Raw genomic sequence first — 25,207 nt, 5'->3', positions numbered from 1 at the left:
AACAGGCAGCAGGTTTTCATAAGACAATGCAATAGATTGTCACCGATAGGGCCATTAGGAAGTGAGCTGGTTAGCGGTATTATTCCGGATCCCGGTGCTGGCGTCAGGTAATTATCTGTCTGCCTCTGCAGAGCACACCCATCTTCCTGGGCTCGGGCAGGCTCTTGCAAATGAGCTTTCTCAGCCTGCTTCGGAGTCCCAGGGATGGAGCGTAGGAGCAAATTGTCATCCTGGGCTTATGAGAGAAATCTGAAAGACCAATTCTGATGAATGTATTTCGTTTTAATCACCTCTCCTTACCACTACTTGCAACAGTAACACTCAAAGCAGAAAACTTGGCAAATAAACAGCAATAACAAAATGCACTGCGGAAGTGAAAGAACAAAGTCGCTCTAAGGCAACTTTGGTATGTCTTTGTAATATTTTCCCCATATAGGATATGCATATACACTTATTTATCTTCCACAAAGATCCTATCCCCATATATGATATGCATCTACACTTACTTATCTTCCCCCCACCCCTTACATTTAGGGTGACCAACCATCCTGGACTGAGGGTTTCCCAATACTGTTGCATGTTATCATCAGCATACTTTTCTGTGGCTTCATAGCTTTCAGTCAGCTTGGATGAACCAAAATTGGCTGAGTCCCTGTTCTTGGACATTTAGGGTATTTCCTTTAGGAAAGTATTATAATCAGTGCTTGTCACCACAGTAGCCTTATCCATAAGTTTATTCTTATAAAGTAGGATTTTATCCTGCAAGTAGGATTATTAGGTCAAAGAATGCATACTTGTATGGCTTCCGATATTTTGTCTTGTTGCCCTCCAAAAAGATACGTGCTAATTCCTACCCCTCCTCCCCATAGTCTCTGGGGCTCTGACATCAAGGAATCCTGTCATCGCAGCCAATCTGATAGATGAGAAGGTATCTTGTTTAGGAGTATCATTTGTGACGTGTGATATGAAAGATATGTCTAATTACTAGGCATTTGTGAATTGCTTGTTCATGTCGTTCACCCATTTCCATTTTGGGATGCTCATCTCTTTCTTTTTAATCCATAAAAACTCTTTGTATGAAGCTTATCAGGCATATTGAGCCTGAATATTGAACCATTTTGTCCATGTTTTTAAAGACTGTGTGGTTATCACTCTTTTAAAATATATTTTTTTTTCAACGTTTATTTTTGGGACAGAGAGAGACAGAGCATGAACGGGGGAGGGGCAGAGAGAGAGGGAGACACAGAATCGGAAACAGGCTCCAGGCTCTGAGCCATCAGCCCAGAGCCCGACGCGGGGCTCGAACTCACGGACCGCGAGATCGTGACCTGGCTGAAGTCGGACGCTTAACCGACTGCGCCACCCAGGCGCCCCGGTTATCACTCTTTTAAAGAGCAAGAGTGAGTAATACCTGTTATCTGGTGTCTCTGAAAGACCAGTTAATATTTTAGGTAATTAAAGCTTCCCCCAAGCCTTAAGCACTAAAATATTTTCTTAATGTTTATTTATTTTGAGAGAGAGAGAGAGAGAGAGAGCATGCAGGGGATGGGCAGAGAGTGAGGGAGAGAGTGAATCCCAAGCAGGCTCCACACTGTCAGCACAGAGCCTGGCCCAAGGCTCATTCTCACAGACCGTGAAATCATGACCTGAGCCAAAATCAAGAGTCAGACTCTTAACCAACTGAGCCACCCAGGCGCCCCAATGAAATATTTTTTTAATTGAAATATTTGGGATGAGAAGATTTGAGAGCTATCCACATCTCCAAAGTGGATAGCCCGTATAGGTCCCTTTGAAGCAAAGTGTAAGGCACATAATGGAACTTCTTCATATCTCAGATACCCTGGCAACGGTAGTAATTTTCTGTGTGATAGTGAGACCCTCAGCAGCTGTTGAGCCACGTGGAGTTTGGGCTCCTATGCCATCTGGCCCCCTTTTAAATATGGTACCTGATTCTTCTCTTCTCTCCCTCGCTATGAGACTATCATGCTGATACTTTTTGCTTCCATAAGCAGCCCTGCCCTACAGCATCCCATCTTCATCAGTGACGGGGCTGATTACCAGTTAACGATGTTTGTTAAGTTTGTCTGTAAACTCAAAGAAGTAAGCACAGAGCAGGCATCTGAAACACGCTCTTAAAAATAGTGCAGCTACTTCAGCAGGCAACGGTTTTACCTCTCCCCTGGAGTTTGTATTCTACATCATTAAGGTGGTTAAGTAAGTGACTTCTGGGTTGTGTGAGCAGAATAGGATTAAGAAATTTTGGAGGCAGAAGGGAAATGGGAAAGATTAGCAACCACTCGAAGACGTAGCTGCAGAATGAGAAACCGGTAATCCAGATGGACAGAAGCGGTGTTTAATGTCATTACTTCTCCCAGGAGCATGCTGGGGCAGGTTTTATGGAGACGGTGGCATCGCTGACCTAGAAATTTTAAAACTCCAGCTTCCAGACCTGCACCTGCCAGGATATGGCTTACGGCACATTACGCAAGCCTGCTGGTGTTCAGTTTTGTCATCTGTGAAATGGAGCTAAAACTAACTGGCCTGTGTCTTTAAGAAGAGAGAGAATCAGGTGGCCTGATGTGAAGGGTCACGGGCCTGAAGGCATTTGCAAGCATGTGAAGGGCCAAACAGTCGCGAGGGACTTTTACTACTGCTATTGTTTTTCTTCACAGATACACCCAGCAGCCATCGTCTGCACACGTCCCAGTCTGAGCACTCAGCGCCAGCACGTGTGTCTTCAGCCCGCGTCCCTGCCACCCCTCCAAACCCAATTTCATCCTTGTAGGTTTCTCCAAAGCAGGATTTGCAACAAGTGGCGTGTTTTCTTAAATATTTGTTTTGCAGGCCATTTACTCGTCTTGGCTATTTTTACAGTGAGTAAGGAGCAAGGCTAAAAATACCTTAGCTGGTAACCAGATCCGTTCTGCATTTGACATTTACGTGGAATTCATTTGCATCTCATTTGTTCGCCTTTCTGTTTAACAGGTAGAATGTAAGAAAGCTCAGCCTAAGGAAGTCATGTTCCCACCGGGGACAAGAGGCCGGGCCCGGGGACTGCCTTACACCATGGACGCGTTCATGCTTGGCATGGGAATGCTAGGTGAGTCTGGGCAGGACCCTGGGGACACAGCAGAGCCATCATGGACTATACACCCAGCCGGGTCATCTACCAGTTGGTCAAGCTGCCTTACCTCTCTGGCCTCAGTTTCCTCATCTGTAAACGAAGGTGACAGGCCCCTTTGCAAGACATCTGTAACCATTAAATGAAGAGAGATAGATACGTAGACAGTAGATGGATAATAGGTAAATAGGGAAGTAGGTAGGTAGATAGGTGATAGATTGATGATAGATAGATAGATCATCTTGTCCCATGCCTGGCTCATAAGAGCTGCTTGATACTATTTTATCACCTTTCCGCTCCCTTTTCTAAAAGAGAAAAGCCACCCCCTGGCCTCACTCCTCTCTACTAACTGGGCATTCTTAAAGACCTAAGGACGCCTTGCGGCTTCACCTGTGTGAGCTGAGGCTACATTTTCTAAAACTTGGGAGAGGAGGGGGAGTAATGAAGGTGGGCTATAATCCTGTCTATTTAAATGATTAACATTTTTTCTCTTGGGATATCAGAATTTGCATTTAAATGGATGTTTTAAATGGCCCGTTTTACTCTTTATTTGCCAAAAAAAAAAAAAAAAAAAAAAGATGAAAGACAAAGTGTGTTTGTTCCGACAAAAAATGATCTCTCCTGGCTTTTAGAGAAATTAAGTTGCATATTATGCCCCTTCCTTAAAGGTATCTCTGTCCGTCCCGCGCAGATAATTGAAAATCTTACCGCTTAAATGGCATGAAAAATGGAGAAAGCAGTGGAGGAGCGTAATGGTGTGGGTCGCAACAATAATTAGAAATTTCAAGGCGAGAGAACGGTATTTTAGTGCAAGTTATTGTGTGTCGGGAAAATACTAATTAAATGGGATAAATGGTAGTTAATGGTAAAATTCCATTCAGGCACAGGATCTGTCTAGTTTTAATGGATTTTCATTTGGTTTGGCTGAGTCCTCCTTCTATATTGTTCGATCGGCTCTTTGTGTGTTTTCAGATTTGCAGCTCTTTGAATCGTTCCTGGCTCAATTTTAAATGTATAAAACTAAAAAAAAAAAAAAAATGTATAAAACTTTTCTTGGCGTTATAAATTCTTAAAAAGAATTGTATCTATTTTGTCTGAGGAAATAACAAGGGGAGGTAAAGTTATTTTGTGGAACTTTAAGAAATGGAAAGAGATGCCATGAGAATTCCTGAAACTGGCTGGAATGGTACTTCTTCTGGAAGGAATTCTTTCTGTTTAACCAAGTTGCGATGGAAATTCCTATGTACTTCTTTAAAAATTGGCCAAACGATTCTAATGCTGATCTAGAAGAAGAAACACATGAGACTGAATAAGGAAATGTTTTCAAAAGAGTAATGAGAAAAGGCCAGTTTGACCAAATAGCAGAACATAGCACAAAGCTACGGTAATTAAGTGGTGTGGTATATAGGGACGTGCCTGTTGATAGAAAGTTAAAGCACCTGAAATAAATGTATTTCTGTGTATGAGTATCATTATTATACAGAAATGACTTTTAAAAATCAGTGGGAATTATCTCCTGGTTGGCTAGGAGACACTTGGCTAGCTCTTGCTTAAAAAGTCATTTTTATGTGGTTTTTACTTTATGTTGTATACCAAAAGAAGGTCTGAATGGATTAATAGTTTTAAATTTTAAAATCACATCTTAAAAGAGTTGCCGCCTGCTGGCATGGGGAGTCTTGAATTTTAAAGGTTGAGTATAAAGGCCCTGGGGCATAAATCCTTTTTGGGATCAGATCTTCAGAAGTGCCCTATCTTTCTGAGTCTAACTTGATGCCCTTGACATGTGAGGAAAATGGACTGTTTTCTTCAGGTGCAGAGGCGTGAGGCGAAGCCAGCTCACTCTTGTCAGTTGCCACAGAGCAAAGGTGCAAAGGTCAACGTTCGCCCCAGACTGTGTAGGCAAGGGCTGGGGACCGATGTCTCCACGGACACCCAAGCTCGAATCCCTGAACATGAGGGCACCCAGTGGTTTTAAGATGGGAGCCAAGGCAGGGAGGCTTTGTCGAATCTGGGAGGTGTTCAGGGGCGAGTAGGCTTTGAGCACCTGCTGCATGCGTTGCCCCGGGCTGGTGCTGGGAGACAGTGCTTATTAACAAGGCGGATGTGGTCCCTACCCTCTGAAGCTCGTGGTCCGGTGAGCGTGACGACAGTTAACAGCTAATCCTACAGATAGTTAGTTATCCTCATAGAATTCTGGGGTGCTTTAGGAGCACATAATAGAGAATGGAAATCAGTCTGAGGAATCAGGGAATACCTCCCTGTGGAGGTGACCTGTTAGCGGAGCTGAGAAGGTGAGCAAGCGAAGGGTGATCCAGACGGGAATAGCCTTAGAAGGTCAGGGTCCCCGTGTGGAGACCTGAGAGCCCACTGGCCTGGCGGGGGGGTCACGTCCACACGGGGCATGTGCAAGGATAAGTGCCAGGCTCGGTGCCTCCAGGATTAGCTTTGACCCAGCTGGTGATGGGCAAACCCTCGTGGTCTGTGATTGGCTTCTGCTTCTTGAGGGAGGGATGTGTGATGAGTGATGAATGGCAGGAACTCACTCCCCTGCCCCACTTATTTTCCCATCTCTCCTGGTTGAAGTTATGCCTTCCCTGAGCTGCAGTAAAGAAGTAATTGTTGGTTAAAAATGTTGTCATGGTTGAATCTATTCGTCCTTGAGTTATGACCTCCCACGGGCCACCCCCCTACCAGTCGACATCCCTGCCACTTAAGGCTTTTGCCTTTTGCCCATGGAGGTCTGTTGAGGCTGTTACCAGGCAGAGCCCCCAGGCCTCAGCCAGCCCCACCTCCTGTCACAGAGGTTTTCCTCCTTCTCCAGTCAAGCATAGAGCCCTTTGGATGGAATCGGTGGTGTTAGCCTAGCCTCCACCAATTGGGTCGTGGGGACTGGGTAAGCCAGTGGGGAGAGCCTTGGACTTGAGAACCAGGAGGTCTGGACTCCTCACCCCATGAGCTCTGTGACTTGGGACAAGTGACAACGTCTCTGTCCTTCGGTTTACCCCATCCTTAGATAGGAATATGGGAAACTCTCACTTCATAGGGTTGTTGATGATAAATGAAACCATATTGTGTCCAGCCAGTGCTACATTTCATCAAATCCAAGGTATCGTAGGTGGTGAAATTCATCTTTGTACAAACACTCAGAAAGAAAAATAAATCTGCTGTTAATTAACCTGCACCAAGGCTTTCTTATCACAATGACCGTGAGATAGAGCCTACTTTCCAAGATGTGAAAATGTGAAAAAATAAAAAAATGCGTGTCTTCCAGTCAACAAAATACAGCAGTACGTACTCAAATTGGGAGCCGTTATTAGTAAAGTAGTGGGGAGCCCCAGGCATTTCCACCCAAGCAGGTGCCCAACACCCTTCGTGCCAGTGACTGGGAACACAAAGCAGCAGGTGTGACTTGTGCTGTGACACATGTAGTCTCCTGCTCCATTCAGACCCTCAGCCCAAGGAGTTGGATTATCTTTGAGTTTCTGCCTCCCAACAAAGATCCGTGCACAGGGCTCCAGGCCTCATCAGACCCCAGTCCTCCTGAGGCCCCAGCCACTATGGTGAAGGCCTCCAGACATTCGCTGAGATGGGCTTCCTGAGAGCTGCCAGAACGTTCCCCCAGCCAGCTCAGCCCAAGGTCCAGGTGGAAGGGGTGAAGCACGCACAGCGCCAGGGAACACGCTCACAGTCTCACGGCCTGGTTGGCCTCTTGCCTCCTCGGCCAGGCTGGAGTGTCTGCCGAGCCTCTGATGCACTTGCTGGAGACTCCCGGAGCTGCCCTTCGCTCGCATTGGCACAGCCTGGCATCCCAGGCCTCTGGACTCTCTGGGCAAGGAGAGTGCCATCTGCTGTTTTGCTTCTTCCCTCTTAACCACGGTGGCATCGGGCGGAGTCTGATCCTTCGCTAAGGTGGGATGGCCTGACATGTCCCCACAAGTCACCTGGGTCTCCTCCCACCCCCATGGCGTTCATCTGTCCTTGGAATCACTACCATCACCCGTAACATGTCAATGCCATCACCATGACAGTTTGGCTGATGAACTCGGTGTGGACAGAAAAACATTTTTTTAGAGCTCTTTAATGAAATGAGGATTCAGTGATTGACATTTTTGTTGTTAGAAGAGCAGAAAAAATCTGTAACCCTTGTACAGATTTTTAGAAGTGAGACTATTAAACCATGAAAGCTTTTAAATCCATTCGCTCGGCAAATATTTATTGAGCACCTACGAAGGGCAGGCACTGTTCTAGATGCTTAGAATGCATCAGGGAGCAGACATTCTAGGGAGACAACAGATACACTGGTCTGTAAATGACTCGGGAACTGTGAAGCTAATTTTTAAACACCCTTTAAGGTTTTCTCCGTGCTTGGGGAGATTGCATCAAAGGGAGGCTGATGAGCGTGTAGTTGCACTTTATTCTTTCTTGATCTCTCTTGACGTGGCTCTGCCTACGTCCTTGGGAGGAAACCTACAGCTGTTTTGGTTTTAGCTTTCAGAGCCTTTGACAGAATCTTAGAATAATCAGCCCGATGGGAATTGCTTTAAAAGAATGCAGGAGAGCGGTGGAGGGGTCGTTCTGAGGCCAGCTCTCCCTGCCTTTGAGCCGGACAAAACCAAAATCAACTGAGACCCTTGGAAAAGCCTTTTAGCAGCCTTCAGACTTTGTTCCACTGCCTTGTGGCGGCCAAGAGGTGCCCACAGTTATCCAGCTCGGTGCACCGGAATCTCTGGTTTTTCTTTTTAAATTTATTTTAATGTTTATTTTTATTATTAGGAGGAGAGAGAGAGACAGAGTGCAAGCAGGGGAGGGACAGAGAGAAAGAGAGACACAGAATCGGAAGCAGGCTCCAGGCTCCGAGCTGTCAGCACAGAGCCCGACGCGGGGCTTGAACCCACGAACCGTGAGATCATGACCTGAGCTGAAGCCGGACACTTAACCGACTGAGCCACCCAGGCGCCCCTCTGGGTTTTCTTAATGAAAATCGACTTCATAAAAGCAAACATGATTATTGCCGATATATTTTTTTCCTTTTGGCCTTCTCTGCCCTCAGCCACATAGTCCTACTGCCTTTAACTATCTTGGCCTCCCTGGGCACACTCTATTTAACATGTGTGATGCCACTGGTAGAGTGCTACCTCGTTGCTGAGGCCTTGGAGAAGCTTCAATCTGTAGGCCCGGAAATAGACTCTGTAGACCAGCTGAAGAAAGCCTAAGGCATTCTTAACAATGCTCATACTGAGACGTCCCTGTGAAGTCTTGACCCATTGTTCCCCGACATTAAGCCCCTCTGAAATGAAAGGGGGGAAATAAATCATCATCTAGAAGAGATGAGCTGTAATCCGTGGGTGTTCACTCACAGATCAAAAGGAGATTGGCTGGAATTTAGAGCCGCTTGTCTAGACCCGTTTGTCTTTCCCCAGAATATCTGCTGAGGTGCTTCCCGAGGAGGTCTCCATTTGTTCAGCTGTTTCCTGGTGGGCAGGAAACTCAAAATCTAGCCCTTCCTTTTCCTTCTAGCACAACACAGTGCACCAGAACTTTCTGTGATGGTGGAAAGGGCCTATATTTGCACTGCCCAAGATGGTAGCCGCTAGCTCTGTGTGACTACTGAGCATTGATGATGTGGCTCCTACGACCGAGAGGCTGGAGTTTTTCATCATAATTTAGACTTAAATTTGAATTGGACAGTGTAGGCCTAAAGATGCTCCTGGGCTTCGGGGTCTGGGCGTCTCGGTAGACCTTGGCCTTCACACCCTGGCCTGGGAAGGGCTCAGGCCCTAGGTGTTGCATCTGGATGCATACCTCACTGAGCCAACGTGGTGCCCTGGGCAGTGCTCTGCAGCCCACTTGGCACATATGTCATGCTCGGGCAGGTCCCTGGATAAGCAGCCCTTTTCTTGTCTCTTTCAAGCCGGGGGCCTGGTGGGAGCAATTTTCCGTGACTGAGTAGCTGAGTCACAGAGCCCGGGAGAGGATGAGTCATATGCCCAGCCTAGAATGCAAACATATTCCAGGGTTGGAGCGAACATCTTCTAGAGTCGGAGCAAAGATCGAGAACCACAGTTCAAAGAACTCTGCCGGCATCCCCGAAAGGAGGCCCTGAAGTGATCTGACTGGCAGATTCAAATGGCTGTTGTTGATTTCTGACTTGCTTTCTTTTTTTTGTTTTTCCCCACAATGGAGAGCCTGTCCTCCAGAAAGGTGGCCATCCAGGCAGCAGGCTTAGTTTTTCCTTTAGTGACAAGAGATAATTACTGCGGGATTGATCAGGCATCCAGAGTACTGAGCAAATAAATGGTGCAGTGGCCGGTGCGGGAGGGGCCCCGCTACTCATGGAAGGGGTGGCCGGGTCATCTCGCTGTAATATGGCTTGATGGAGCGTCCACGTCGGTGTGCTCTAATGTGGTGTTCATATGCAGCCAGCCAATTTCCCCGTGAGGCCGGGGCGCTGAGCCGTTGGAGCAGAGCTGGGCTGCACAGCAGTAAATGAAGAGGAAAATTGAAGTAATGTTGTATTATAAATTTATGATTTCATCTGCCTGACCCAGAGGATGTTCGCGATGGGGGGGGCGGAGATAAGATTCCCCCCCACTCTGGCAGGTGCCAAATTCTCATCTTGGTGGTGCAGGAGACAGCATTGACGTGTCCAGGAGGATTGGGGTGAGGCCCAAAATTGGGGTGACCTGGACCGTGCTTGTCTTCCTTCTTGTTGAAGACGGTCACATGTGCCCGGAAGAAAGCAGATCTGGGAGATCTGACTCCCTCCCGAGTCAGGGAGGGGCTGGGCGTGCCGCCCTCCCCCCCACCGTCACCCTCCCCCCACACACACCCTGAAGGAGTCTTGAAGATGACACATGGGTCTACACTTCTGCCGTCAGATTAAAATATTTCAGACCCCTCGTGCCACGAAGTTAGAAGCAAAGGAGTCATTTTTCACCGGGAAAGCCCCTAGGCAGCAGTGATTTGGCTGTTTGCATATAATCCGTTTATCAATATTGTTGAAATAATGGTTTAAGAAATCTAGTCATGAAAGATCTGATTTGATAGCAGGTGATTAATTCGGAGGAGAACTGAGCTGGCCAGCCATGAAATAAATACCAGGGAAGAAGCCGCTGAGCGTGCGTCCGCTTAAGGCATCGAGTCTTAGCCTCTATCCCTTCTTCTCTGTCCCCGTGTTCCTTTCCGCACCGGGTGCCAGAGCTTAGCGTTACACTTGGCTACCCTGCTCCTCAGCAGTCGGTGCAGAACCGCCAGGTCATCCTGTCTTGTCTGGGCAGCCTTCTGCCGGGGAGACACCGAGCGCTGAGCAATATACACCCAGGGAAAGAGCAGGCGACGAGGCCCTTTTTGGGGTGGAAACAGGTCAGTTGGCCAGTGAGTTGTGACTGCAAATTTGGAAAGGCTCTGGCTAAAATAAGGGAAGGGAAGGGAGCCACGGCTGGTCTCAGTTGAGAGTTTGGGCGCATCCATGCTGCATGGGACCTTGCAGAGCTTTGTACGGCTGGCAAGACTCAAGCTGACAGAGGACAAGGAAGACCCTCCCCGCCAAGGGCATGGCCTTGGACCAGAGGCAAGCGTGGAACCCAAGTGTCCTGATGCCCACAAGGGCGAGCCCCCCTTCTGGGTCTGATGACAGTTCCTCTGGTGGAGCAGGAGTTAGGACACCAGCAGGCATGGAGACGTGAGGAAGGGCGGGTCCCACCTCTGGACCTCTAAGGCATCAAAGCTCTATGAACAGGCAGCAGGAAGACCAGCAGACTGTAACTCAACGCTGCCGGAGTCCCCTCCAGATGAAACCTCAGGAATGATCCTGTTCCTTTAGCCCGCGCCGCAGGTCAGAAGATGCTGGTAACGTGTCCAGATGCACTTGCGACACGGATGGCGAGACCCCAGAGCCTGTGTCTGCGGGTGTTTAAGTTGTACAAAACCGCAGAGACACTGCTGCCCTCGTGGCTATGGAGACTATCATAAACCCCACCCATCAGAGCAACTTCCTACCAGCATTTTGGTGGCAAGGAACAGAAACAATTCTGGCTGCTGGAAGCAAAAAAAGGAGGTTGTTGGCAGGGGCTCATCAACACACAGAATTGCCAGGAAGGCTGGAGAATAGGCAGGAACCGGGGAGCTGGGCGGTCAGCCACAGCCACAACCCATGAACGACCTGGTCAGGAGGCCACCGTTGCCGCCGCCGGGTGCTGGGCTCACGCTGATGTCATCAGAATAAATTCTGCATTACCGCCCCCTCCTCCGCCCCACCAGCCCCAGAAATGGATCCAAGGAAGACTTCCGTTAGCTGAGCACAGGCTCATGACCTACTTCCCAGCTGCCTAGCTCAGAGAGAGCAAGGGCCCTTTTCTGCTTCTGTGATGGGAGGCAGGCCTCTCTCTAAGACTCAAATACAGAAATGGGGTTCAGGTGCTGGGCAGCCGAAAACAATCATAGACACCCCCCTCAGAGGTCAAAGCAAAAGTCAACTGCTGAAGAGCATGAGTGTAGTTTAAGAGTCCGATCCATTGAGTGGAGGGAGGCAGAGTGGGCCTGACGGGAAGGGAACAGGGGGGTAGCCACGGGTCTCCGGTGGCCGGTAGAATCCATCCAAGCAGGCCACACGCCAGCCTTCTCTGTAGCCTGGGGCAAGAGGCAGGGACATAAACCGTGACGTGGCCCGAGCAAGCACGATACAGGGTCGAGAGCCGAGTGGCTGCTCACTGGGAGTTTCATAATATATCACAGAGGACCACGCCAACCCCAGAACGTTCCATTAGTTTCCTCTGCACCCCACACCCAGCCTGGCAGCAGTTTCCACAAGCAAGCACCCCACAGTTACTGGCCACCCCCGGGGTGACCTGCTGAGATCATGTGGAAAATACACTTTCTGTGAAATGCCCGTGAAAACATGTGGCACGAGGCTTCGGGGTGCGGGCCACGCTTCTGGTGCACATTTTAACCCAGCCAGAACCTCACCGTTCTCGGAGGGCCTTGGGAAGATGCTGTGACACCCTTTGGAGTGTCCGTGCCTGGACATAAGCCCCTGGGACCCTGCCTCCCTTGGGCCATGGCTTCTTAAGCCCAGTGTTTTTCCAGAGGCACAGGGTCAGCCCTGAGTTTTGCCCCTAAACTCTCACCCCCCCAAGTACTCCTGCTTTGTCTGGTGCTGGAACTGCTGCTCGCTGCCTTGGGAGGAGGCATTACAAGGACTTTAATCTCCTACTGTCAATAGCTTTAAGGTAAAGTACATTCAGGGTAAGCTCTCCAAATGTCAGAGCCAGGCGTAGGCCCCGTGTTTGGTGCTAACGCGTGGCATTTACTCTGCAGGTTCCAGAAAGTGCGTGGGCTTTGGGGGTCTCTCTGCCCAAATACAGGTTAATTACCAGCAGGCTGACAGCGGTGCCCCCAGCCACAGTAGAGAGGTGACCCAAGCCCTGGCTGGGTAAAGACCCTCACGGGAGACAAATCATTTTGTGCAGGAAAATAACTCAGGCTCTCCTCATTCTGGCCCTTTCTGGGATTTCACCCCAGACCTGAGGCAGCTGTACTAACACAACTGTGATCTTTCTCTCTGTGTTCAAGGCTATCCCAACTTTGTGGCAACCTATGGCCGCGGCTACCCTGGATTTGCTCCTAGCTATGGCTATCAGTTCCCAGGTGAGTGTCTTTGTCTCCCAGGGCTTTGGGGGGGCTGCATTTGAGGGGAGGCGGGAGGATCCCTAGAGAGAACACAACTCATACACCTGTCCATTCAAGAAATGACCTATAGGAGCTGAGGTTCAAATCCTCTGAACTCCAGGGTCAGGATGCAGCTCGATGTCTGATTAACCAAAGTGTGTCCTCGGTGCCGGGTATTTGAGAGCAGCAGCTTTTAGGGGAAAGGGAAAGAGCTGAGGCAGGAGCCCTCCCTCTCTCTACCCACTCTCTTTTGTCTGGAGCCGGTTACAAGTTCTCACTCACTGGACTGGACTCGTCCTCTGCCTCTCCTATCTCCCTCCTCCCTCCATTCCCCCTCACTCCCGCTTCCTTGAGCTTTTCCTGGCGACCCTGACTTCTGTGCCCTTCTGTGTGTAACTGTGGTGTGCCGTTGGGGTTTGGGTTCGTTGTCGTGAGTAGGGGTGTGTAGATGGTCCCTCCCCTGCATGTGGGTGTCAGAGACTCGAGGCAGAGCCCGCGGTGATGCCCACTCACGTGCCCAGGGTTCCCCAGCTCCCATGCAGCTGGGAGACCTGGGACCCCCACCTGAGGCAGGCAGCCCGGACAGGCACGGTCTTGCAGGGGTGAGGGAAAGGGTGCTGAAGGAAGCAATGTTTCTGGGGCTTTACTTGTCCCTTGAGGGGGTGAGCCAGCCTTTCCCTGACCTGGAGTACAGACGGTATATAGGGGCACCTGGGGTGTCTGTGTGCAGAGCTGGACAGCCAGAGTTTCTAGAGAAGGCATTAGCAACAAGCTTTGTCTTCTTGGGTTCTCTGCCAGGGTGGGGGAGGCTCCCTCAGGGGCTGGGCTTCCAGCAGTTTCACTCCTGGTTGGTCATCCTGCCTGGACCCAGAGCTCTGAGAGGCCCAGGGAGCTCGGACACAGTCCTTAGAGGATCACATCCGGAAGCCAGGGAGGAAGGCAGGGGAGAGGTTCGTGAGGGTCTCACCCAGTATTTGCACGTCTCTGACTGAGCTTTGGAGCAGGGAAAGGTGCTCCAGAGGAGGTCAAGAAGCATTTGGGGCACTTGGAGCCGTGCCCTACGGGTAATAGATCCTCACTCAGCAACAGAAGCCCTAGGCTCTTGCCTGGTCACAGGCGGATCACCTGACATCTCTGGGCCTCATCTCTGTCTTCTGTAAACAAGGGGTTTTGGGCAGGATAGTCCCCGGGGTCTGTGCATCTTTCTGATTGTAGGGTTGAGAGGGGCAGGGGCGGCCAGCACAGCGGCAGAAGTTCCGTATGGAAGAGTATGAGTAGGAGACACTTCCCCGTGAGCGTGTCCCCTGGGGCCATCAGGGCAGGGCCCTCCACAGGGTGGCTCTAAGGAAGCCTCCCCCCGCCCCCCGCTCGTCTACAGCAGATGGCTGCTTTGGGGTGCCCGTGGGCCCCTCGAAGCAGGGCAGTGGGCACCACAGCCAGTCTGCACCTCCATTCGACTTTCCCCATCTACAGATGGGGACCCTGAGGCCTGGAGAGGCAGGAAACCCTGTTCAGGGGGATCATAAGCAGCAAGGAGCAGGGCTAGGATTTAGACCCAAGTGGTCTGGGTCTTAACTGCTGCATTACACTCTCTCTAGCGTCCATCTGTCCAGTACGATCACACTAACCACACGCAGCTACTATAATTTAGATTGAAATTAAAATGAAATAAAATGAAAACTCCAGTTTCTCAGTCACCCTGGCCACACTTCAGTTACTCAGCAGGCACATGTGGCTGGTGGCTGCCGTTAGCACAGCACGTAGAAAGTTGGGCTGGATGGCGCCATTCTGGAGCATAAAGAAACAGGTGGGGGGTGCATGGTCCACACACGTATGTGCATGTGCTCACTGCTCCTCCCAGGGAGAGCTGGCGTGTCAACGTCCCTATTCACTGCTTGCCCATCCTCCTCAGCCCAGAAGCTGGTGGCAGTTTTAGGAAAGCCTTTCATGCCCCTCCCTCCCCTGGCTTCCTCACCAGGGAACATATAGGCTCCCATCCTGACTCACTGGGAGCGCTGTGCCGCTCTGCACACCTAGCTCAGCCTGCCTCCCTTCATACGCAGGTTGCCATTGCCCCTCGGTGAGGTCCTAGTCCCAGGCAGGCAGAGTTGGGGGATCCTAACATGGAATGATTTGGGGGGTGACCGTGCATCCCATGCTAAGGGCCCTGTCTCGTCTAAGAGCCTGCCCTTGCCTCACGAGCCATCCCAGGACATGTCTGGTAAACCTCTGTCGAAAGGACTTGTGTCCTTGGATCTGCCCTCAACGGACATGTATGCCACACAGAGAGGCGAGAGTGACCGACCAAGGCTGGGTAGGATGACATAGTCTTCCAGCTGCCCAGCCCTTCACTGGAAGCCAAGGCTTCGGGAACAGAGCAGAGGTGTGAGGGACCTGGAGTGGGCTAGGACTGACCCTGTCCAGGGTCTGTGTGTCACAGTCACCGGTTCCTGTAGCTTAACACAGTTGGCTGGACTTGATGAGGACAGGAATCTGTCTGGCCAGAGGCTCCCTGATCCGTGGGACTTGGCTGTCCTCTTGTCTCCCAGCCATGAGACTCTCCAGTCCCCACCCTTGCAGCTCACACCTGGGTGTGAAGTCTCTTGTGTGCCCTCACCGATGGCCATGAAGAGTGAGGCCACCTGCTGTCAGGGAGGGTCGGTGTGTGGAGTGGCCCCGGGCTGGGACGAGGTGACCCCGTGGCGGGGCCTGGCCACCCACATCACCCTGGGAGGAGGCAGGCCGGTTTCAGAATCCAGACCCCGCTGCCCTCGCCCCCTGGAGTCGCTGCCTCTCGCGGGGCAGACGCCCCGTCTGCTGTTCCCCAGCAGCCTAGGTAGTCCCCTGTGGTGGCTCCCCTCGAGAACCAAATTTGACCCCTCCTGGAGCCTCCGCCCTGGGACAGGGTCTGTGAGTCGGGAGCTTTGGAATGCCCTGACATCTGCCTCTTGCCCCGTGCCTGTGAGGAGTGTTCTACCGGGCCTGGCGAGTGGGCTGGGTGCAGAGGGACGGCCCGGAGGAGGGCAGCCCAAATCTGCCCTCCGCTCACCCTTCTCCAGTGGACTCCGTTGACCCCTCCCCGCACCCTGGGGCTCTGTGAGTCGGTGACAGCAGCACTGCCCTCCCCACCAGACGGCCCTGAGGTTTTTGCTTCGTGATCTTTCTTGTCCGTGTCCTTGCCAAGCGCCACTTCCCCTGTTTGCCGCCCCCAGTCTCTCTCACGATGTGTGGGGGCGCCGCACCCTTCCGAGCCCCTTTCTGGACCCATCCTTGTGGGGCCGTGCGAGGGCTTACCTCAGAGAGCCCCTGAGGTTGTTCACAACCGTGTGCCCTGGGTCCCCTCTCAGGAAAGAGGGCCCTGCTTTTCACCTGGGCAGGCCCTTTCTGTGAATACCCACCTCCTGTCCTGTGCTTGGCTGCCCGTGTCCCTCAGCAGAGCCCCGTTCTGCCTCTGTGACCGGCAGCACACCGTCCGGGGCCGCACGGTTGGCGTTAAGCGGCGCCTGCCTCTGCCCACCCTCAGGATTCTGTGAAAGTAAGTGAGATGCTGGCAAAGAGGGCTGGACACGTACGGGTAATTGTTAGAGTGAGGAGGAGTTCTCTAGAAAGATCAAGTGGTGACCAACCACTGTGGGAGCGGCTCCTTCTTCCCAGGCCCAGTGCCCACCGCGTGCACCCCGTCCCCGTCCCCTGAGGATCAGTACTGGGGCTCAAAGAATGATGGTCCTCATCGGCGACCTCCCTCGTTTCCTCTCTTTCCCCCCGCCCCCTGGACTCTCGTTTCCATGTAATCTGTTAATTTCTGTTCTTATTTCACTTTGCAGACTATTTGCCGATTTCACAAGACATAATTTTTATCAACTAGCTCTTAAGAGAGGCATAACAAAGTGGGGTTTGCTACCATTACTAGACAGAGGACACAGTCCCGGCCGGGGCCAGCCCAGCCACTGTCCGTGCCTGCCGAGACTGTCCTAGCTTCCCGCTTGAACCAATGTTCTTTTTCTCTTTTTTAATTCTTGGAAAAGACTCATGTCCTCACTGCCTCACTCAGTTTAAAAAGAATTTTTTTTTTCTTGTGCGGTCCCCTGGCATTTTGCTTCTTGTACCCAGTGTGAACATTCTCCCCACCTACCCCAACCTCCCACCTTCACCTGGAATGTAACGGGACCAGAAGGAAACTTCTCACAAACTTTGTAGAGCCTCCTCAGGGGAGTCCAGGAAACAGGCATCAAATTACTTTAAATATTGACCAAATAGGCTTCTTGGGACATTCCACGGGGTGGGCTTTTAGTGCGGATGGCCCACGGGAGTTGGGGATATGTGACTTGGAACACCTATGTCCTATAGTGGACAGTACCAAAAGTGAACACACACACACACACACACACACACACACACACACACACACACCCTGTTCCTGTAAATACTAATGTGTGGAAAACTGAATCTGGAAGGAAAACTGTATCTGAAAAACCAGCATTATCTGGTTGTTTTTGTCTTTGGGGGCCAGTCCATCAGTGGCTATTGCCAATAACATAAGTACACCTGTCTTTGAGAAGGGACAGCAGAGTCACCTGGGCACTGCCGTGTCTCGGGCACCGTGGGCACAGGAAGGAGGGGCCTTCCCCAGCACCCCCACCCTCACCTCCCTGCCCACCCTGGCCTTGAATTCCCTGGTGGCATCACGGCCCTTTGGCCCACTGATGTAGGAGGGGACAGAACACAGAGGGTCTCCCTGATCTGACTGGCACCCCTGATGGTCACCCCCCCCCAGAAGGGCTTGCTTTTCCTGTGATCCTGATCCCCTCCACTTCTGCATTTGAAATAAAATGCCCCCACCCTCTTGGATTGATGAAATAGAGCGCAGCAGGACCCTCAAGAGTCACCCCTTTGTTTATGCGCATAGTTTGTGAGAAGTGACCCACCCACGTGTTTCCACTGGATGTTTTTGATGTGAGCAGATCCATCTGTTTGAATGTCACTGTCCTTGAGACCCAACCTGTGTGGTTTTGCTCGTCTCATTAAAGATGCTTGATGTAATAATTGGTTAGCCTCCTTGGATTTTCCTGCAGGCTTTTTCACGAGTGCTGTTTTTTTTTAAACATATCTGTACGGCTCCTCCCCCTCCCCCCCCCCCTTTATTTTGTTTTGCTATGAATTGCTTTGCTTTGGTGAACTTGTCCTAGTATGCTTGCCTCGCAGACGTTATGGCCATTGTGAATTTTCTTCATCTCTGTAAATAGTTCATCTGTGCTTCTCCCTAATGACGTTTTATTTTTCTCCCCCTGTAAGCAACTGAGGTAGAAAAATAAATTGTTTATCACGGACGTGCTGTGTGCTGCTATCTCTTAGCCTGACAGTGTCCTGTTCTCGCTCCGGGGGAGGTGAATGCACGGAATAACTGGTACCAATGACAGCCTAGTGCAGTTTCTGAAAGCATGTGGACTCCCCCCTGGCTGCTGCCTGTCGCCAGCCCTCCCTGCTTCCCCACGTCCCCTGCATTTGTTCGAGGCGGTCCTGTCCTTGAGCGGAGTGGCAGACCATGTGCACGCACTCTGCATGCAGCAGCTGCACGGTTAGCCCCCGCGGCCCTTCCTCTGACATCACTCCTGCCCTCGAGAGAAAATGTCACTGGAACATCTGGAGCCCCTCCCATCTGTGCCCCAGGTGTGTGTAAGCTCGTGCACATGCTCGTGCACACCGGCCTATGTGTGCTTTGCACATGGTTTGTTTTCCTAACTCCCCTGCACAGTGTGGGTTGGAGACGTGAAGCTACAGGGACCTCATTTCCAGGTCCTACTTGGCCATGTAGTTGCCATGTGACCTTAAGCAAGTGATTTAGCCCTTTAAGCCCCCGGGATGATAACAGAGCCTAGTTAGGTTGTTAGAATGAAGTAGGATAACGTGTATCTGGGAACGTGCCCTGTAAAGTGGTAAATGCTGTGCAATTAGAAGGTTTAGAAATCGTGTTCTTTTGTCACTCTCCAGAGTGGTTTTCTCTTCCTTGTCAGCCTCAGTGGAGCTGCCCATTGGTGGATGTGCTTGTCAGTGAAAGAAATGATATAAGATCCCCGAGTAAAGCCAGAGAATTTCTGGGACTTCTTGCCCACCCTCACACCCCAACCCTGCAGTTTCAGTTCCTCCCCATCTGCACATTGGCAGGTACTAGATTAGGTACCAGGTCTGGACGTGAATGAGGCTCACTCCTTGAAAATGCTCATAGTCCCGCTGATGGAGAGAGAACCAGTCGTCAGGGCCATTGGACATCGTGACACAGGTGCTTAGCTATAAAGAGGGAATCTCTCTTTGCTACAAGGAGACAATGGTGGCTGCTTGTCCAGCCTAGGGGACTGTCAGGAAAGGCCCTTTAGAGAAGATGACATTCGAACTGGGTCGTCTCGCAAAGTCAAACAAAATTCACTAGGGAGAGAAGGAAAGGAAGTATATCCCGGGCAGAGAAATGACATGCTTAGACACTGAACCAGGTAGTTTTAAGAAAGAAAGAAAACCCAAAGTAATACTGACCAAAACAAAGTAAGAATTTGTTTCTCCCATGTAAAAGAAGCCTGGATGTGGCTTCACAGTATTAGAGGCCACTCTTCACGTTCTATTCTCTTCAACATAAAACCCTACCTCATGGTCTAAGAAGGTTGCCCAAGCTCCAGCCATTATATACTTGTCCCAGAAGAGCACATCTCTTCCCTTTACTACTTCTCAGAAGTTAAGTGTGGCACTCCGCTTAGATCCCACTGATCAGATTTCATTCATATGACTAGTTTTAGCTGCAAGGGAACCTCAGAAATGCCTTTATTTCAGGTAGCCACATGCCAGCTAAAAACAGGGTACTGAGGAAGAAAAGTGGAATACATACAGGATAATAATAATAATAATAATGGAATAATACAGAATACTTAGCAATCTCTGCCACAAACTTGAAAGAGGAAGCAGTGCAGGTCCCACAGATTATACAGCAGCTTGTGGGGGGGGTATCTTGGGTGGGGGAGGGGAGACGAGACTAAAGAGAGAGGCAGGATTGAGTCACGGTAGGTTTGTGAGTCAGATTCAGGAATTTAGATTTGATCCCAAAAGCAAGTGAAAATGCTTACAGGATTTTAAGTAGAGGAGTAATGTGATTAGATTTCCAAGGTGAATCAGAGAGGTGGGGGGCCCGTGGAGAAGCCACAAGGGTCAGTTCTGTTCCCTTCCTCCTGCACGTTCACTTCCTCTCTTCTTTCCTCCCCTCTGCCTCACTACCTCTCGGCTCCGTTCCTCTCCCTGCCTCAGGCCGGCTGGTGGCCCTGTAGGGGTCCATCAGCAATACGGGGGGACCAGCCAGGCTCAGTGGGAGCAGCCAGGCAGTGCATGGGGTCACCCTGGGACTCTGGTTCTGGAAGTCCGAGCTTGTGCTTGGATCTCTCCAGCAACAGAAAACGGGCTTCCTCTCGCGTGCCGATGTTGACTGATGGGTACTGGCCTCCTGGAGCACCGGCCTAAGAGTGATGTTGAGGCCAAGTCCTAGCTCAACAGAAAGAAAGAGGGGCTATGACTGATTAGTGATGCCTGCGCGGTTGCTGGATCTGGGACCCATGCCCACTCGCCACGTATTTCGCCTTCCTTATTTCTCTAATGATGGTTCTCGGGTGCTGGGTGATTTCCGGTCACTCTGGAAGATGGCTGTTCTGTTTCACACGGAGGGAGGTGGGTGTGGTCCGAGGAGAGGTGCGGGAGCTCCAGGACATCATGTCCCCTCTGGAGGACAAGCCTCTGTAGCCCACGGTCAGTAGGGGCAGCTGCCAGGTAAGCTTCGGTCAGGTTCGCCTAGTCTGAGCGAAGACAAAGGCTGAGTGGTCTGTCTTGTCTGGAAGGGCGCGGCCTGGTGGTAGAAAGCAGAGTGAAGAGAGCCCAAGTGCTCGGGAGGGGAAGGAGTTTGCCATAAGCCGGATGACTGAGGAGAGCGGGCCTTGGCCGTGGGGAACAGGCTGCTTCCTAAAGCGGCTCACACCCAACCTTGTCGCTTCTGTCTGGTTTAGGACGTTTTGTCAAGTGTTCAGAAATGCCCGTGGCTGCCCCATCAAAGGCCTAGGATCGTGCCTCGACTGGTAGCCTGGGCCAGTGCGGGGAGCAACTGCTCCCTTCTGTCCACCCCTTCCTTCTGACCCCACTGGGGAGAGGTGATAACCTGCACTTGCAATCCTGCCTTGGTCTCTGCCAAGTTCAGGTTTTTCAAGGGGAAAGAGCAAGGCCCTCCTCCCCCGGCCTCTGCCACCTTGTCGGGGGAGGCAGCTCCTGGCTTGCTGTGCTGGAATTGTAGAACCAGAGGCTCGGAGGACCCCTCACCTGGGTGTCCATTTAAACCTCAGCGCTGTTCTCCCACTGACCTGCGGCAGGGCCTCTCTCTTCACACCTCTGCCCCAGCAAGGCTCTCGTGCCCCCAGCAAGGGAACCCGGTGGACCCCCTGAGCTGGTGGGTCCCTGACCTGGTGGACCCCCGATCTGGTGGGTCCCCAGGCTCCGCCAGCACTGCCTGGCTCGTAGCTTCCCGTTGGGTTCCAGAACGGGGCCCACCCAGTGAGCCACGGCTGGCTCCTCGCTGCTGGGAGCCGATCTTGAAACGCTAAGACGAGATGATTGGCCGCCCAGGTACGCGGACGTAACCTCGGACCCGCGCACCTGGGCACCCGCAGTTCTGTAGACAAACGCTCCCTTGTCAAGAAGGCCCCTCCTGACACAGCAGCCCGCGCGCACGTCTGTTCATCACCCACCCCGATCTGCACAGCCCTGCGGCCCTCACGCATCGCCTCCAGGGATTCCCCCCTTCCCAGCCTGGATCCCCGGGCCGATCTTAAATCACAAGCCAGCACCTCCTGCACCACGTGCCCCTTACCCTCTCGTTTGACAGTGGAGGGCAGGCGTAGTCAGGAAGGCCTGTCTGCTGCTCTGAAAGACGGAGAGGTCAAGTGCCAGCGCACACCCCAAATCCTGGCGTGAGGGCCTTCGGGGCCGTGTGTGGGCCTCCGCCCTCCGCATGGAGAACCGGTTGCTGACGCTATTCCCAGATGAAAGCAGAGCGCAATGCCTAATAGGCACTTAATAAATGTTTGCAGAAATGAATTGGAGCGATCTGAATTGACGGGAATTGCGGGTTTCACTTTCGATCAGCTTTCCATGCCTCTTGACGCTCTTCTGCATAAATGAAGGGAAATGCGACTACTCGAGCGCTGAGCTCCCCATGCGAAAGCCCGGAGCGCTGTGCTCACTCCAGGCATGCTGGGAGAGTAAGGCCTCCTCTCGGCCTCAGTTTCCCCATCTGTCAAATGGGTCTCTTGATCCTTGCCCTGCTCCCTTTCCTCGCAAGTTGCTAAGAGGGGCACTGGGATCAGGCATGATCTAGCGCTTGGGAAGAGGGTAGGGTCATATCCAAGGAGGGGACCCTGCCAGAGGCTGGGGCAGCGTGAGGGAGGCTGCGGATGTGGCTTCGGACCTCCTCCTCCCGGGGGTTGAGCACCATGCCTATCTGATGCCATCTACCCCCGATGGCCATCCTCGCTCCCCTCTCCCGCCTCCTGGAGCACCTGTACCACCAGGCTCACAAAGTCCCCGGTCAGCCTGTCAGCAGGACCATAGTCACCTTTCTTCAAGCCCTTCGGTTTTAATTTCTATCAGCTAAAGCATGTGAAAGCCCGCCACTGAAATTTCTATCAGCTAAAGCATGTGTAAAGCCTGCAAAAGAACAACAAAGTATTTTATTTAATGTGTACTTTTGAGAGACAGAGCATGAGCATGAGCAGGGGAGGGGCAGAGAGAGAGAGGGAGTCACAGAATCCGAAGCAGGCTCCAGGCTCTGAGCTGTCAGCCCAGAGCCCAATGTGGGGCTCAAACTCCATGACCTGAGCTGAAGTCAGACACTTAACTGACTGAGCCACCCAGGTGCCCACAAAAAAAATATATATATATTGAGTGAAATTATTGGCAGGTGGCAGTGCCCGGCCTGAGGGATGGGCAGCTCATGTCCTCCCGAGGACAGCCAAGGACAGACCAGAAGGCAGAGGTGTGGCCCCCATGCCCTCCTCCTCCCCAGGCCGAAGAAATGGAGGGGAGCCCTGCCCAGAGACGTTTCCCCAGAATGCGGGTCAACCTGGATCCCCTGCCCCTGAGGGATCCCAGCCCGTGGGGTCACTACCTCTCCTCCCTGTGCCTTCAGGTGTGAGGGCAGGACAAGAGCACGCTTTCTGCAGTGTTCTGGAAAGGGTCATCAGAGCCTGCCCCGGGCTGGGTCCTCTCCGGGCACAGGGATGTTAAGCAAGCGAGCAAGGAGGGCCAAGCCTGGAGGACATCCCACATGGGGCCAGGTGTGTTCCAGTGCAGTCTGACTGGTGTGCGGAGTGAGTACAGGGGACAGAGTCCTTGGCTTGGCTTGGGAGGCTCTCAGGAAGGGGTGATATCTGAACTGCGTTTTGAAGTCAAATAGAATTTCAGCAGGCAGCTGAGGGAAGGGTTTTCCACATCCAGCAGGTGTAAAGGCACCAACGCATCATATGCGTTCCTTCCCTGCATTCCTGCCTCTGTTCATTCTGTGGGCCCCATCTGGGTCGAGGCTGTGCCGTTACCTGGCCAGGCCCGCTGGACAAAAGACTTTGTCATCGGGAAGCTGATGCCACTTCTTCCCAGACCCAGGGAATGAATTTGAGGGCCAGGGATGCCGTCCCTGCCCTTGTCTTAGGAGGCTGTTCCCGGTCAAGGCCTTTGCGGGTACCGTTGAACCCACCTAGTGGGCCCGGGCACGCTAGGGCTGGCTGCTTCTGAGGAGAACACAGCCTGCTAACACCTCCCGCTCCCCCCACCCCACCCCTCCACCCCTCCACCCGCTGCCCTGCTCTGAGCCTCAGCAGGTGTCTCGCTGGCCCCAGGGCAGCCCTGGTTTTCCAGCCTTGCAGCTCTCTTAATGGTACATGTTTGAGGCCGCTCCAAGCTTTCTTCCTCTGATACCAGTCTTGAACAGGCTAAGGTTCAGGCAGGGCTAGGAGCAGCCCTTCCCCAGCCCCCTTGCACCTATCCGCCCCTCCTCCACCTACCCATCTTTTGCGTATTCATCACATAGCTCTTAAGCACATGTCAAGTCATAGGCCCTGCCCTAGATGCCTGGGACGTGGTGGTGAACCAGGGAGACGTGCTGTTGCCTCTGCACGGCACTTGTTGGGGGCAGAGAAGCGAGCAGGGTTCCAGTCAGATGGAATGACCCAGAGAGGCTCTTCTGGCCCGCCCTTCCTAGAGGAGCTGGGAGGGGCTGGACAAGCCCGAGGGCAAGAGGGCAGCCAGTCCGGCTGATAACACGGGCACTAGAGCTCCGGGATCCACGTCCACACCTGTGGTCACCACGTCGCTGGGCCCCGTCCCTCCCTGAGCCCCTGCGAGCCCTTTGCCTCCTGCCGTCATATTACCCCACCAAAGTTCGCGCTCGCGCTTCGGATAAAACACCCCTTTATCACTCACGAGCAAATTATAAATGTTATCTATGAAAGCCCTTTGGATGTGAAATGTCATGTAAATTAATAGGATTTTAGAACAGGAAGGCTCCAGAGGGAGTTCTCAGCTCCGCTACTGTTATTACCTTGGGCAATAATAATAAAAATAGAAATAAAAGTTATTATTCCGCTTGCTGATGGCTTGCCACATGCTGGAGGACGGTGCTGAGCACCCAGTGCCATCATCTCCCTGAATTTCCCAGCAGGCCCTGCACGGAGGCACCGTTAGCCTCCTTGACAGCAGAGCAGAAGGGACCCGGGACGGCAGTTAGGAAACTTTTCTTGGGTCACAACCGGTGAGTGTGGGAGATGGGACTTTGCCACCTTGCTCTGATCACTCTGCACGGTTTCCTTTAAGCTCTCCGACCCCGGAGCCCTTTCTCTGTTAAATGGGGCCAGTGATGGCTTCCTGGCAGGGGGGCGGGGGTCAGGCTCATTGGGATGATCCCGGGTCCTCTAGGAAGGGCCCGCCAGGGGAGACTTTCTGGGGTCTTGCCCGTGGAAAGTGCTACAGTGGTAGCTGCCGTTTTGCCATTGGTGTTCCGCTTACTTTCTCATCATTTAGACCAAACTCTCTCACGTATCGGCGAGGAAACAGGCGGAGGGAAGGTTCTGCCATTGGTCCTTGCGGGTTGGGCTGGGATGCAGTGGTAGGCCATACTGACTGTTAAAAATGTGAAATATTTCTGTACCTGTTGGTAAATAACAGCTGCCCTGAGCCCCCCGGAGTGCCTCCCTCACCACCCTGGCTTTCCCCCAAGACTCCCTGACCGTCCATGGTCCGCCCGTCAGTGATGCCAGATGCAGCGGTGCTCTGCCACTTGATGGCAGAAAGTCTCATATCTCAGGAGACCAAAAAGTGGGGGGCGGGGGGGGGGTGTCTACATTTTGCATCTGG

General features: G+C 52.1%; 1 protein-coding gene across 11 annotated transcripts in view; it reads left to right on the top strand.

Annotated features, from left to right (window-relative positions):
• The window catches only part of MSI2 (musashi RNA binding protein 2), a 391,199-nt gene that overhangs the window by 328,872 nt on the left and 37,120 nt on the right, over positions 1–25,207 (top strand). For 10 of the 11 annotated variants that reach the window (XM_045488282.1, XM_045488277.1, XM_045488274.1 and 7 more), the window contains exons 9-10: positions 2,986–3,100; positions 12,692–12,766. In XM_045488282.1, coding sequence (XP_045344238.1) covers positions 2,986–3,100; positions 12,692–12,766 — 190 coding nt within the window. Of the gene's footprint in view, positions 1–2,985; positions 3,101–12,691; positions 12,767–16,611; positions 18,115–25,207 lie in introns of those variants that run through there. The other variant, XM_045488283.1, reaches the window with a different exon arrangement.

Source organism: Leopardus geoffroyi, chromosome E1, assembly GCF_018350155.1.
Source record: "Leopardus geoffroyi isolate Oge1 chromosome E1, O.geoffroyi_Oge1_pat1.0, whole genome shotgun sequence".
Lineage (NCBI taxonomy): Eukaryota > Metazoa > Chordata > Mammalia > Carnivora > Felidae > Leopardus > Leopardus geoffroyi.
Note: the sequence above shows the minus strand (reverse complement) of the source record. Positions and strands in the feature narration are given on the sequence as shown.